Source organism: Peromyscus eremicus, chromosome 5 (assembly GCF_949786415.1).
Source record: "Peromyscus eremicus chromosome 5, PerEre_H2_v1, whole genome shotgun sequence".
Classification (NCBI taxonomy): Eukaryota; Metazoa; Chordata; class Mammalia; order Rodentia; family Cricetidae; genus Peromyscus; species Peromyscus eremicus.
Window position 1 is genome coordinate 62755568 of NC_081420.1, and position 15906 is coordinate 62771473.

The 15906-nt window shown below is 44.0% G+C and overlaps 1 protein-coding gene across 1 annotated transcript in view; it reads right to left on the minus strand.

Annotated features, from left to right (window-relative positions):
* The window catches only part of Frmd4a (FERM domain containing 4A), a 175627-nt gene extending 164081 nt beyond the window's left edge, over window positions 1–11546 (minus strand). Inside the window, 1 exon segment of the mRNA XM_059263573.1 lies at window positions 11481–11546. Coding sequence (XP_059119556.1) covers window positions 11481–11546 — 66 coding nt within the window.
* Window positions 11547–15906: the final 4360 nt, after the last annotated feature.

Genomic DNA, 15906 nt, shown 5'->3' on the forward strand with positions numbered 1-15906 from the left:
CCAAGATATGCATTAGTTTATGGGTCAGTTGACTCATCTCCAGAAGGGAGTGAAAAGCCACAATTTCCTGGACATGCTTATGCATCTCTATAACTTGCATATGGTACAATGGAATGAGGTTCCCAGGTGTCCTGGAGGATTACTGCAGTTCTAAATGACCCTAGTATGAAATACAGAGATATTAGTCTACTGACGCTCTTTTTGTTATTTTATAAACCACTGACACTGTTATGAGCATAAGGAAGGCAGAGTGGAAGAATGCTTGTACAGGATTTTTGATAAACCCAACATATGGCCCAGTTTATTATGGTAATATATCTTACAATCCATCAACAATTTAAAACTGAATGATCACTATACTGGTCTATTACCACGCTCAAAGGACTCCACGTGGAATTTTAAAACTGCCTTCCCTAAAAGGGAAAAAAAATCCTTAATCAGTGTGTGCTGGCCCTGAAGCATTCTTTTGGGGAATAGGGTTCTCCAGGGAATCCTGGGACGTTGCTACAATTCCAGCAGCCTTCTTAGTCACACAGGACTCTGAGCCTTGCAGTGCAGCGGAATGTGTTTGAATGCCCCAAGACACCAGTCTCACTGTGCACTATAAAATGTGGGTCAGGGGACTGCAACCTCTATGAAAGGTACACAGGCCTTCTGGGAAATAGCAGTTAATACACGGCCTTGAACTTGTGGTAACCCGAGTCTGAGTCATAGGCTGAGAAATCCAATCACGGTCTTGCTTATAAGGAAGAAAATGTGCCTTCCATTTTTAACTTTCCCACAGATCATAGCCAGTATGATCCAGCCATATAGGCTTGTGCTTCGCCATCACTTAACACCAAGTACTAAGGATGAGTCATTTATAAAGTATTGTCATGGCAACTGTCAAGCTCATTTGCCGCCTATTTTATCCCCAAGAATGATGAGTGATCAGGTTTGACATCATTGGAGCATGAAACTTAATCCAGTCCTCTAGATGGTTATCTAGATCCTGCACAAATACATGCACATAAATTTCCCTCACCATCTCATGACCTTGTCATGTGAGTTCTATGTGACATTGGGAATGAGCAATGGTGACCAGGACCTGTGAAAAGATCAGGTGATAATGTCAGGCAGTTAAAGTGTGTTTTGGTGGACTGTCAGTCCATTATTTGCCCAGTTACCCTCACTGAACACTACAAATATGCCTTGAAGTCTTGAGCACAATCACATGGAAGACAAATTAATTAGAAATAACACTCCTACAATTATTATAACAGTCCATTGTCTTCTACATACCCCTCCCCAAAGCCAAGGCTAACATTCCCATTTTACAGATGAAGCAGCAAAGGCAGATGACTGCCCAGGTTGTCATAGCTACCAAATGGTGAAATATAAGCTCTGGGTGTCAGTTGAGAGATGCTTGCCAAGTGCTAGGGGCTCTTCTGAGCACTGCACATGCTCAGATTCATTCATGTATAATCAGAAGTCTATGAAACACAAATTAGCATTGATTTACCGATAGAATTAAAGGATCTAGAAGCTAATGCTCCTGTTTACAGAGGAAGATACTGAAACTCAAAGAGGCTATCTAACTGGTCAATTTCATAGAGTTACCAAGTGCCAGACTCGGGTTTAAACAGGCATGGTCTCAGTGTTCTGGAGCCCGAAGGCATGGCTCTGAGTTGGCTCTCTATCATTTGTTAGCTGTGAAACTCTGGATAAGTTATACACGGTCTCTGTGCCCTGATTTTCTTATCTGATAAATGGGAGCACTAACAGTCACCTATATTGTAGAGTGATGGGGCTGATCGGATGATCCAGCTCTTCGAATAGAACCAGGTACAAAAATAAATGTTAGCTAACTAAATTAGCTAATATAATGATAAGTCAATGACAAACCACTTCCCAAAACATCTGAAAAATGGCTTATGCAATTAAAAATCAATTTGCATTGAACTATGTACGAATGTATATCTTTGCATAAAGGACACTTGAATTTTCCATCATCTTGTGTCTAAGTAGAATAATAATTACTAACTCGTGGGTTAGTCTCTGTTAAGACTATTAGTGACAAGGGACAAATTTGTGGGGCTAAACGTCCTCTATTTATGGAACATTAGACAAAGGACTTTGCAGCTAAAAGAAATTTAGCTTAACCATCAGCCTAAGACTATGGACACGTCATGCGGTTATCTTTGCTCCTAATTACAGAGCCATTCATCGCAGTTAGGAACCTCAGGCAGCAACTGTGATGCCACAGGGCAGCCCCTTCTTCACCTCTTTGATATGCTGCCTCTTGTTCACAGGGTGTGGGTGAGACTTGGGAGGTACTTGAGAACCCAAAGAGAAATTCAAATACGATGAGCTATTGAGTAGTTTTTGACTGGAAATAGGTCACAGAGCTTCTGGGAAAAAATACCTGGTTATGTTGTGTAAGACACACTGGTGGTGCCCAGACACACTGGAGCAGGCAAGTGCTGCTTCAGGACTCCAAGCCAACTGTGTCACAGTAAGACTGTGGGGAGCACTGTGTCTACAATGGGGTGTCCTCTGCCAAGGAGGATATACTGGTAAGATGTAGGGATGAGGGTAGTATTGAATAAATGAACCAAGAGTGCAGGTGCTTGGTTGACTGGCAACTTGGGGGCTCGTTCTCAGAGCTGATGCAAGAAGATGCCACCTAGATCTGATGACAAGGGGTCTAGGTACTAAGGTTGAGTGTGGAGTTGGACACACCACACATATGAGCTGTCATGGAGACCTGCAAGTAGCTGGAAGTGTATGATGGGGGCTATGTAGGATGTGAAATTCATCCATACAGCTGGGATGGTTTAATACCCAGCTCTGTGCTGAGTGCGCAATGGGAAAACAGTGATTTAAGGGTTAAGGAGTTATTGCACAAGGAAAGAAGAGTCCAGTAACACACGAGTGGCTAAGATCCACTTTCTGTTCCTTCCTATACCACCTCTCATAGTTGAGGATGCTGTCCACCTTCCCATGCCCACCCTCCGGGATCAGACTTCCATCCCACTTTGTGCTGGGTGTGATAAGCCCCAGCAAAAAGAGTGCATCTGCCTCCACATGTCTCCCAGCATCCTTCCTTACCAGAGAGGACAGGATCCATGGGTAGCAATGCAGGAAAAAGGAGAGCTGTCCCCACCACCATAGAGTAAGCAGTGACAACACAGCCCATTTGTGGAACAAGCAGCAGTGACGAAACTTGTAATGAGTGTGTTGTGGTCTGTATGAGAATGGCCCCATAGACTCATGTATTTGAATGCTTGGTCCCCACTTGGTGAAACTGTTTGGGAAGGATTAGTAGGTAAGGCTTTGTTGTAGTGGGAATGACCTTGTTGGAGGTGTGTCACTGGGGATGGGCATGGGGGTTTCAAAAGCCCACAGCAGGCCCAGTCTGTCTGTCTGTCTGTCTGTCTGTCTGTCTGTCTGTCTCTCTCTCTCTCTCTCTCTCTCTCTCTCTCTCTCTCTGTCTGCTGTCTGTGGATCAGGATGTAAGGCTCTCAGCTACTGCTCCAGTGCCATGCCTGTCTGCTTCCCACTGTGATGATGATGGACCAACCCTCTAAAATGATAAATAACCTCCCAATTAAATGCCTTATAAGAGTTGCCTTGGTCATGGTGTTTCTTCACAGCAATAGAGCAGTAACTAAGATGGCATGGCATGGTCTAAACAATCATTTATCCCCTCTAGATACTGACTCTCAGCCCAAAGGGAAGGGCAGCTGGATCACCATAGCATCATAGTATATGCAGAACAGACATTGACCCAGTAAGCTAGTATCTCAGTGGGGCAATGCACCAAAATCAGTATGAGAGTTACAGAGGCAAGCCAGCACCAACCCTGGCTGTGTCAACCTCTGGGCTCCTTCTGGTCACTCATTCTCTTCATGAAGACCAGCTTCTCCTCTCCATTTCCAGACCTTCCTTAAAGGTGTGCACAGGGGTGTGTGTGTGTGTGTGTGTGTGTGTGTGTGTGTGTGTGTGCGCGCGCATGCACGCACGTGCATGTGCATGCGTTTCATTTGTTTTCTCTACCAGCAAGATAATTCACATTCTGCTGACCTGTGCCGTGGGGCTATGGGCTTAGCTTGTTTAGATCATCCTGTCCCTTCTCATTCCTTCTTAGCAAGGAGCACGTAGTTCCCAGGCCTCTCGTGAGGGTCCTTATGTGTTCTCTTATAGCACGACCCAAGAGGATCTGTGGAAATGGTTTTGGAAAGGACTCAGTAGTAAAACCAAAGCCAAAATAAAATGATAGAAAGGCACTTTAGCGAGCTTCCAAGGAAGGGAATTCACTACGTCTTCCTTCGCTTTGCTCATTCTCCCTTCAGCTTCTGCTTTGAGCCAAATGTTGGTGCTGCTCGATGAGAGCATTTCTACTCCACACTAAGATTGGCTTCAGGGGAGAAATGGGGCACAGAGGAGCAGTATGAGGGGAAGCAGGAGGGCATGGGGGAATGGGAGCTCTGTAGAGGTGTTGCTAGGCAACCAGCATCCTGGACTAGTCAGCCCTGGGGCTGGAGATGCTGAAATGGCCTGCTCTCCACCCTTGCCCTTCTTGTGCTTGGCTGAGCTGTCTGGCTCTGGAGCCATGTATGTGTGAGGGCGTTCCCAGATGGTAGCATCAATCTGATATGTCCTGTTACTCTGCTCCCTCTCACAACCCCCAGGGAGACTGGGCTTTGCCTCTGTTTGCAACCAGCACAGAAAGAGATGCTCACTGACCTCCACCACCCCCTGAATTGTTTCGAAAGTCCTTGCTGGAGAGAAGGTTTGACATCTCCTTGCTCCTCCCCAAAGGGGACACTATTCATCCATGTGTGCAGACTTTCCCGAACTGTTTCTTATTCCACCATGCTGTTAAATGAACTTTTGATGACATATGGAATTACCATCACGTCATCTGTCTATACACGATCGTCACATTTGTTTGCTTTACCATGTGCCTTTAAGATGTTAAATATTATTGGCCACCCCCAGGGGCTGGAGAGACATCTGTTTTGCTCATTTGGTACTGTGCCTGTTTCACAGAACAGAGCCCAATAAATGATGTTGGCAATCACACTGAAGGCAGAGGTCAGCTCACCACAGTGCTGTCCCACACCCCTCTGGCTCTTCTTGATGAGGTGGCCTGGGAGGTCCAGGACAGAAGGTTTATGATGCTCAGTCCCTTTGTCTACTCCTAGCCTCTGCATGCATCTTTAGCCCTTGGCTGAGGCAGGAACTCCGGTGAATGGAGTACAGAAGGAGACAGATGGCAGATACGGCCCAGGCTTTGGCAGACGGACCAGCCAGCCAATCGGAAGACACCATCTGCCCACCCTGCTCAGCTGAGAAGACATGGAATCAACTCATCTTTTTTTTTTTTTTTTCTTTCTTGGCAACATGTAACGTGCTTTGGGGGAATTCCTGGTTTGCTTGGGAGAAACCAATCCTTTTACATTTTTTAGAGAGTGTTAACCATGAAGTGGCTGGGAAAGGCCTGGGAGGGGCCTGGGAGGGGCCTGGGAGGGGCCTGGGAGGGTGAGTGTGTATGTAGGCACGCACCCACAAAGTCTGATCATTTATTCTATGCGGCACTATTAGAGTCTAGACTTTTTAAAAATCAATTTATTTATATATTTATTTATTTATTTTTATGAACATTGGTGTTTTGCCTACATGTATGTCCTTGTGAGGGTGTTAGGTCCCCTGAAACTGAGGTTACAGACAGCTGTGAGCTCCAATGTGGGTGATGGGAGTTGAACCCAGGACCTAGAGAAGAACAGCCAGTGCTCTTAACTGCTGAGCCATCTCTCCAGCCCCTAGAGTCTAGACATTAAAAAAAAAGTAAGTCATACACCTGTTTTTCTAGTCCACAGTAGGCAGTGTGCCAACTTTGTCTCCAAGTACTACTTTATTTAAAGCCCACCCTAACTCCCTTAAGCATCAAGACTAATACACACCAGTGTCTCTGTCAGACAAAGGCATGGATGGCAACAATCACCTCACCTACTGTCCTGTCAGGACCTCTACACCAGAGAATGAAAGCCCTTGGTCCCCTGCCATCAAACGCATCTCGGGATGGCTGTGAAACTTTATGAGTTGGTGGTTTTTCTTCTTCTCTGAGCCTGCTCCGAGGTTCTCAAATATGAACATTGTAGAAGACACCACATGTCGAGATGTCAAAAGGTTGGGTACCCCTAGATTAGAAACTGAGTTCAAAGGAAAGGAAAGGGCTAGGGAGATAGACCAGTCAGTAACGTGCTTGCCTTACAAGCATGGGGACCCTAGAAGTTCTGCCCTAGGGACCTTTCCAAGATTAGAGGCACAAGAAAAGGCGGCACCATCTAGTTATCCTCCTAACTTCTGTTGGGAAACACCGACTCCTTAGAGCCTCCCCCATTTCTCAGAACTGTGGGTGTTCTGTGTTCCTCTGTTTCACAGGAAATGGGCAGTTTGAATTTTTCTGCCACCAGCCACCAAGAGACTGGGTTAGAGGGGACAAGCATGGCCATCCTCAGGCAAATTAAACTTAGAATGCCGCCTCACATCACATTGCAGCTTCCTAAACACAGCAGGAATCAAAAGCAGCAGCAGCGGTGGTCATCTATGCTGGCGGATAGGACTTCAGTGTGTAAAGCTTTATTATGTGAGGTGAGAAAGTTGGCAGAGCAAAATATCTACTCATGAAAAGTGATGGGAAAAGCAGAGAAATGAGGCGGTCTGGGCTAAGAAGGCAAATGTCTGTTTTCTTGAGTTAGCTTGCCTTCCTGTCAAGTGGGATATGGTCCAGTATCCTAAGCCTGCAGGGAACCATGCTAGGAAGAGCCACACCTCCACCATTCAATTCTAATAAAATGAAGTCTATTTTTAAGACACCCAGGAGGAAAGATCCAAAACCTTCCCTGGGAACAGTCAATAGGCTTATAATGTATGGAAATTCTTCTAAGTCCTCCTTAAGTTCTTCTCACCAGTACTAAACACATTGCCTGTGTTTTGTTTTGAGTTAGGATCTGGCTAAGAAGCCCTGGCTGGCCACTGTAAACTACGCTTGTCTCAAGCCGACATCGATACTCCTGTGTCTTCCCTCTGAATGCAGAGATTATTGGCATGCATCACTATCCCCAGCTTCCCCGCCCCATGCCCCTGTTTTTTTTTTTTTTTCCTTTCAAAATACTCCTTCAAACAGGCATTCCAATCAGAAAAAAAGAAAATAACTTTAAAGGAACAACACTAGGAAGACAGGACTTGAGAAGCCGAGCTGAACACAAACATGTCCGATGCCCCAAGTCCAGCAGCCAAAGTCTTAAGAAGACACTGACTCAGAAACCCAGAGGAGGGTGGCCTCTTACTCCGATGAAGGTCTTTTTGCTTTGCTTGATTTTTTAGTAAATATGTCAGTATTAGGAAGTTTTGGTGACAGAGCAAGGCACTACAGGTCGGAGGGTGACCTGGTTGCTGTCTGTACCCACTCATGATGTGGGTGAGTACTCCTGTCACCTCTCCAGCTGTCCCCAGGGAAATTTAAGGACATAAGGAGCCACATGGGTATCAAAAAGTGCCTGTGAATTTAGGATACACTCCTGGCAGGTGCTCCAGGTACTCTGTTGACTTTCCGTCGTCCTTTGTAGTGGTCAGGTTTCATTTACTAGGGCAATTGGGATTTTGAAACAGATTTCTTCAGTGATGCCAAGCTGCTTTCCAGGTTAAGCATCTGACGACAGGATTGTGGCCACAATTTTTTGAAACATTATGTCAACAGTGATCAAGTATAAATGACTACATGAAATTATTTAGGTGGGTTTCCAGCACCCCAAGGTGATGGCCAGAGAGCAAGAGAGAGTGGGCAGAAGAAGTCAATTCAGCTTACTTCTGGGACATTTATGCTACAGGTTTGCACGATTCTGGGAGACTGAGATGAGGCCGGAAGGAACTCCTGAAATCATCACAAATAGCCGCTGACTAACAGTGGCACTTTGATTTCTTCCAAGGCTTCTTCCACGGCTTCTTCCACAGATGTCTCTGGGTTGACCAACTTGTGTCAACCTGTCTGCTTCTCTGTGATAGACAAATGATTCCTCCAAACTCGATTCCTGCTCTTGTAAGCCTTGCCAGGTAAATGTGGCCTAGAAAATGCCTTTTTCCTTCACTCTTCAGCTCTGGGACTCCGGGCCAAAATGTTCTAAAAAGTATTGCTTAGTCCAGGGACTATGACAAATATTCCAAAATTATTCTTAAGAAAAATGAAAACACTTTCAATATTTCTATATTTTAGTATCTAAACTTACTACTCTATGAACATAAAGTATCAAGACCAAGAATATGACAGGGGAGTCTAAACCAAAGTACCACAGAGATGCCTGCACATCAGTGTTTATTTCAGCACTATTCACAATAGCCAGGATTTAGATCCCAATTAGATGCCTATCAACAGATGAATGGATAAGGAAAATGTGGTATATATGTAAAATGGAGTTTTAGTCAGCCATAAAAAAAAATGAAATCACATCCTTTGCATGAGAGTAGATGAGACATCTACTGCCATGTAGATGTAGAGTTTATCACGTTAAGTGAAACAAGCTTTATTTGCCTGAAAGACAAATACCAGATTTTCTCTCACATGTAGGATCTAGATTTGAATATATATGACAAGAAAGTAGAATGGAGACTATGGGATGGGGGAGGAAGCAGTCTAAAGAGGGTAATAGAGACAGGCAAGAAAACACTGTACATTTTATTTCATATGTAAAATATAGACTGAATGATGTGTGTGTGCACAAGCATGCAGGCACGTGCAGAGTGGAATGCTTAGAGGAACAAGGGGACCAGCATGAGGGGAGGAAGAAGAGCAAGGGAGGGCAGTGGGGGACAAAGTCAAGCCAAGCACAGTGAGTAGATATAAAACTGTCACAAGGGCACCCAGTATTTTGTAAGCTAACTAAAACATTAATAAAAGGAACACGCAAAAGTATGGAGCTAAAACGTCTGTGCCATTTACAACCTAGAGGTTGGTCCACATGAGGTGGAGAACAGGACTGCAACGCCGAACAAGAGAACGTTGTGAGAAGGAGGAAAAATGCAAATATTAAATTTGGCTTTAGTCCAAAAGCTTTAGTCTAGTTTCTCCCAATTATAGTGAGGCCCACGCGGCCATGGAGTTTGGAATCTTTTGATGTGTGTGTGTGTGTGTGTGTGTGTGTGTGTGTGTGTGTATGCACATATATACATGTGTATACACTGTGTGTATTGAAAGATATCCTAAGCAGTTGGTCCTATGACAAGAAGTCCTCCAAGGAAGCAACAGGAAGATGCCTTAGGATCAGACATTGTCACTCAACAGTAAGTATTTAGTGACACTACATGCCAGGCATCGGCCTGGGCTCGAAGGACACAGTGCTTACAACACAAACAAAACTCATGAAGTGTGACTTGGGCTGTAAGAGACACACTCAGATCAGGAGCAGCTAAGTGTAGGCTCCTGAGGAGAAGAGGGAGGGTCAGTGAGAGCCACTGGGGATGAGGATGGGGAAGGCCTCCCATTCTGTGAACTGTTTGTAGGCTGAACATAAATTAGCCATGCTCACGGGATAAGATATAGAAAGGTTGAAGTTCTAGGAAGAAGGACGAAATGGGACAGCATTTCCCACAAAGGGTGGGGGGAGCATGAGTTTCCTGACTGCCCAATACTCTTTTGACTTTATAGGGTTCCTAATAGTTGTTCTCAAATTATGTATCAGTAATTACATTTTTCTTGGACAAGTCATCTCAGCTGTCTCCATTCATCCTCTCCTAAGAGCAGCTTGCTAATCAGCAGTAACTAAGCTGCTAGTTGCGGTCTCAATGCCTGTTCCAGAAGGTGCCCCCAAGCTCCTAAGCCCCCAAGCCTGGATTTTAGAAGAGCATGGGAAACACACCCTGAAGACCACTTCTCTATAAACAATTTAAAGTGCCAAATGTCAGCAAGTGGAAGGCTCTTGTTCAGTATCTGTTTTCCCTGTATTGTCTCACTCACCCAAATCAACGCACAGTCTGTAGGCTGTGGCATCAAGCCTTAAAGGATATAATCTAAAGTGTGAGTAAGCTACACGCAACGATAAGGTAATCACAACACTTGTTTGTAATAGGGGAAAAATTGTAAAGCAGAAAAACAACAACCTTAAATGCACCTAAATGGGCGAGTGATTAGATAACAATAATATATCCATTTGTGGAATTTATTCAGCTCTTAACAAAGATAACCATTTGCCATGACATAGGAAATGCTAGGAAGGACACAGCTATGTGGGGAAATAAAGTACATAGCATGCATCTGTTATAACTGCAATATGCAGCATATATAAATAAGACAATGAGGGAAAGAAATCCCACCAGCATAAGAATAATAAGCGCTGTGTGTGTGACACGATTATGAGTCTTCCCAATTTTCTATAACACATTTATAATGGCTTTGTTATTGGAATCCTGTTGAAAGCATTAACTCTTAAAGTTTGTAATTGGATCATTTTTCAAGTCCAAGCAGCAGTCCAAGGCCACAGAGACAAATCTGCGTATGAAAAATTTGCAATGTCTTGTATGCCCTGAGAATGAGCACGTAGGCAGCATTCCATCCCTATGACGCACTGAAACATCTTCATGGCAAGATGGCTGCAGTTTTAATCCCAGGACATACATGCCTCGTGTGTATGTGTGTGTGTGTGTGTATGTGTGTGTGTGATGAAAAAGGAGACTACCCTGAGAACAACATCAGAGAATATCAAACCTACAGGGTCACAAAGCTGGAAATGAACCAGATTTCAAAGGTGTTTAAGCCAGGTTTGGAATCATTCCATCATTCCCGAGGCTCTGGGCAAAGCAATGACCCTTTCAAGAGCCAGGCGAGCACAGCTGGGGTCTGGGATTCTGATGCCTTCTGTGGCTTCCTGACTTTCTCAATATGTACTCTCAGTTTGGGGAGAAACACACTGATTTCCCATCTCAGTTTCTCCAAATGTTTGCCATTGATAGAGACAGCAACCCAGGCCATGGGGTGAAAGGGAATTGCTAGCCCTCAGGGGACAGACAGAGAACAGAGGTGCTTTTTCTTTCTTCAAGCACTATGAAAGCTTAATTTGAAAAGAAGGAACTCGCTCCCCTCTGAGGGCGACTGCATCACTTTTAGTGACATGGGAGTTATTTAGGTTACAATGCTGTTAACTCCTCCCAAGCAGAAAGAATAGCTAATGGTAGCTGCGGAAATTCCTTTTCTAGAAGTTCTTAACAAAAGGTTATATATACATTTGGCCTTGAACCCCAGAGGCATGCTGTACACAGAAATAGAATGAGCAAAAATAGCATACACACAGAACACCTTGGCGTGTCCCAGTTATTGTCACACAGGTTTTGCTAGACAGAGACAGAAAAAGAGTAGATAACCCCCTTCCATCCATCACCAAAACCACCTAAGCACATTCATTAGTCGCAGAAGAAGCTAGGGAAGTGGCCCCAGAGGGACCTACCTGTACTAGGAGCTCCAGCTTCCTGTCATCAAGGAGATGTACTTGACATCGACGGCCCTCCGTCATCTACGGGAGAAGACAAACAATGGGCACTGAGAATCTAGCAGTCGGATGAAGTTCTTGAAGGTCGGTGGGCTGAACTCCACCAGGCCCCATCCCTTGGGTGAGGCTTCCTTCACTGGGCGTTGGCCATATAATGCCAAGAAGTGGCTGGACTATTGGCCATTCCAGAAAATATTTATGGAGCCCTTTCTGAGTACCAACAGGTCTGATGGAGTTCGTTCGACAGCAGCACATGAGATGGTATGCGTGTCGTCAGGTGTTCACAACCCGTGGAGCAGAAGTCAAATGAATTAGCAAACACACCTCTAACATACTGCTGGATGGTAGTGCTGTTCAACCTTTAGTCACTCTTCAATCTTGATCTCCACGAACAAAAGTCAAAGCTCAGGATGCCATCTCGGCCTCCTTTTCATCGTCTCCCTTGATGACCTCCAAAAATGAGGCCTAGTCTAACTAACAAGCCCTAGGCCTGAGAGACTCTGTCTCAAGAAATAGGACGTTAAGGAGTATCACCTGAGGTAGACTTCCGGCCTCCACATGGGTGCATACACATAGACTGTACTTGCACACACATGTATAAACACAAACACACCCACAGACACATATATACAAAGTATAGATAATGGTAAGATAGAGTAAGAGTTAGGGTCCATAGACTTTGACTATTACCTTTACTTTTAAGATAATTAATACTCAGTTTAATAAAATTATCAAAATTTAATTTTGATAATGGCTAGATTTTATGCATAGTACCCCCAAATTCTGTACAGTTGGAGTTTACTAGCTGGATCAAATACCACCGTTGAGGTTCCATGATCTATAAGCCCCTTTCAGCTCAGTATCTTACATGACTCTCCAGCAGCAGTCCTCAACCTGTGGTTTGTGACCCCTTTGGGGGGGGGGGAAAGAATGACCCTTTCACAGAGGTTGCATATTGGATATTTACATTGTGATTTATAATAGTAGCAAAATGACAGTTATGAAGTAGCAACAAAAATAATTTGATGGTTGGGGTCACCACCACATGAGGAACTGTACTAAAGGGTCACAGCATCAGGAAGGGTGAGAACCACTCTCTGCAGTCTCTCTGAGGACTGTTCTTTCCCCCAGGGACCAGCTGCAGCTACGTGAAAGGATGCACTCAAGTAGATCCTGGCCTTATCACTCATCAAAGTCCTCGAGAGCACCTTGTTCAGGGAAGATGGAAAAGATACCATGTCTTATTCCCCAGGAATTATTCCACCAAGTCCAAAGCTGTCATGGAATCCCATGAGAAAATGCCCTTTCTTCTCCAAAGAAGGCAGCCACCTCCCTTCTTCACCAGCTCTCTCTAGCTGGGGCTCCAAGGCAGACAGCACTGCTGTTTGGATGCGGCTGATCTCAAGGGCTCTTGATTCTGAACGTGACAATGACTCAGCAGTCAAATTTCACATAACTCAGACCCCCACAAATGGATTAAACCAGATTTAAAATAGGGGGGAACCAGCCTCTAGGCTGCTCTTTTGCAAAGGCTAGCTCAGTCTAGGTGGCCTCAAGCAGGACACGGCTCCATGAGAAGTCTTCTGACCTTTGAGTCCTAGGCAACTCCATTAGCCTTGATCACAGAGGATCCTAGCAGGCTGATGTTATTTAAAAACAACAACAAAAAACCCATCTTTACTTCAATCACTCCCCTGTTGAGTTGAATGAAAGTCATTACAACTTTAAATTAGATGGAAATCTATGCTGTTATGCCAACATGTAGAAATGATTCTTTCATCCAAAAAAAGTCACACCAGAAATGTTAACTTCCAATAATAACAGGGCACTTAAAGCCATGGCATAGTCACTTTGGATGTAAATTTACAGCTACAACTATTCAGCTCTCATTAGAATCACGGTGTATGAATGAGTCCTAGGAAGGAATGTGGTATAACCATCTTGCATGCTATTTTGAAGTTCTTCAAAAACAAAGAAAACATTCATCACAGGCCTGAGAAGGTGACCTATGTCTATAATCCCAACAGTTGAGAGGTGGAGGGAAGTAAATCAGGAGTTTAAGGTCATTCTATGCTATATGTGATACTGAGGCCAGCCTAGGGTACAGGAGACCCTATCTCAAATAGAAATAAAAATAAAGAAGCAACACAGAACAAATAAAAATAGAAAAATCAGGAAGTTTAAGGTCATCTTTGGCTCTCTATCAACTTCTGGGCCAGCCTGTGCTACATAACAGCCTATCTCAAAAGTGAAAAGGGCAAGAAAGATTTTGCAAAAGAAATACTGTTTGTCCTTTCCACCTTTCCAAGGACAAGTTTTAGCTTTATTCCATGGTAAAAGTGTAAACATACACACAAGATCTTGGATATTTAATCACATCCTAATAAATTTTATGAAAACAAATTAGTACCCAAAAAAAACATTACTGTATCAAATAAAATTTGTTTTTATTTTGAGAAAGGGTCTCACTATATAATCCTGGCTGTAGTGAAACTCACAGAGAGTCTGCCTCTGCCTCTGCCTCTGCAGTATTTGGATTAAAGGCATGTACCATCTGGCTATGAAAAGGAAGTGGAGAGTCACTTTATCAAAATGTATCACTGCACATAAGGTTCAAACTTAAAAGTTTACCTCTGAGATCTTGTTTTCATCTGAAAAATAAAATTCTCACTAAAATTAAATAACATCACTTTATCTCCTTGGTACATTGAGTAACTATGTATTGAGAGGTTGACATAGTATTTATTGCAAGTGAGCTCCACGCTTCCCTTGTAGAAAGCAAAATAATCCCACAAAAAGTTGGCATGGAAAGGAGTGGGAACAGAAGCCCTCTGAATCATATTGGAAGGCACAGCTCCCCTCTGATGGCACCGCTGTGGTTTGTGTCTCAAAGGGGCACCTGTTTATTGTTTTCTTCTCAAGTAAGATCAGAGTACCCAGTTTTCATCATCAGTTCAAAACAGGCTCACTCTTGTGGGTGCATACAAAGAGCAGACATCTGTAGCATTGTTTGGCTTGCTAGGCACCCTGAAATGTCTTCTCAGTCCTCACAATTGTAAAATAATACTGCTCCCCCACCCCTTCACAGCTGCACAGGCACAATTGGAGCCTTGGCAATCACCCTCAAAGGAAATCCTTTGGAGAGCAAGGCTGAGCATAGATGTCAGCTGGCTCCGGTGCCAACCATAAATCACTTTGCTGCCTAAACATTCTATAGTAACGTGGGCATGCCAAGTACTCCGTCAGTTTTAGGCATACTTGAAGAAGTGTTATTTTGAAAGTGAGGTGTCCAACTTTGCTGTTAAGATACACTACATGCAGACTCATGAAGACCAGACTCATGAACAAGGAAAGGTAACATAGTCAGATATGAAATGGTCCGTGTATTATAAAGTTGCCAATAAAACCCTCTGCACAGGGGCAGGGATCAGGAGAACAGCTGATGATATACGATGACATAGGAGGTGATAAGCTCCTGGCTTATGGGTGGGTCCTCTCTACCTGCCCCAGCTTTGTGCTATACACTATTTAACAACTTGTTCAAAAACCAAAACACAACAACAAACAATGACACAATGAAACTCATTACTTTGTATGCTAACAAAGTATCAATAAAAACTCAGTTAAAAGATGGTGCAAAAAGAAAATGTCTAGAAAAGTGAAGGCGTTGTTAGAGATTAGCAGTAGGGAATAGGGCTGAGAAGACTCAGCCAATCAGTTTGATAGTGCCAATTTTAAACACAAAACCAAGTACTTTAGGGGGCTGGGGAGATGGCTGTTTATAAAGTGCTTGCCTTGCAAATACAAGGGACCGAGTTCCATTCCCAGAACCGATGGAAAAGATGCCATTAAAAAGGCCCTTCCAGTGACCTCCCTAGGATCTCCTGGATAGTTCTCACCCAATGGTTACACATATGGCCTGATTAAATGGGTCACAAAAGAAAACTGAGGGTCATAAATCTGAGAAAGGGATTGATAGGGATGGTGGGGGGTGACAGGGATGGGAGGGAGATAAAGGGGTGAAGAGTAATCAGAATTCATTCTAGGCATGTATGAAATTGCTAAATAACAAAATTAACCAGCAGGGAAAAAACTGAGCATGATGGTGTAAGTTGTAATCTGAGTACTTGGGAAACAGAGCCAGGAAGATCCCCAGGGCTTGTGCCACCTCCTTGGCAAGTTCCAGGCCAGTGAGAGATCCTGTCTTAAAACACAAGGTAGACAGTGCCTGAGGAATGACACTGAGGTTGTCCTCTGGTCTCCACACCCCACACCCTCCACATGGGTAGGCACACCCCTCCACACAAACATACATGCACAATGTATATACAAGTGCACAGGTGCACACACACAAGTAATTTACAAGTCACAAGTGGAGTTGCCC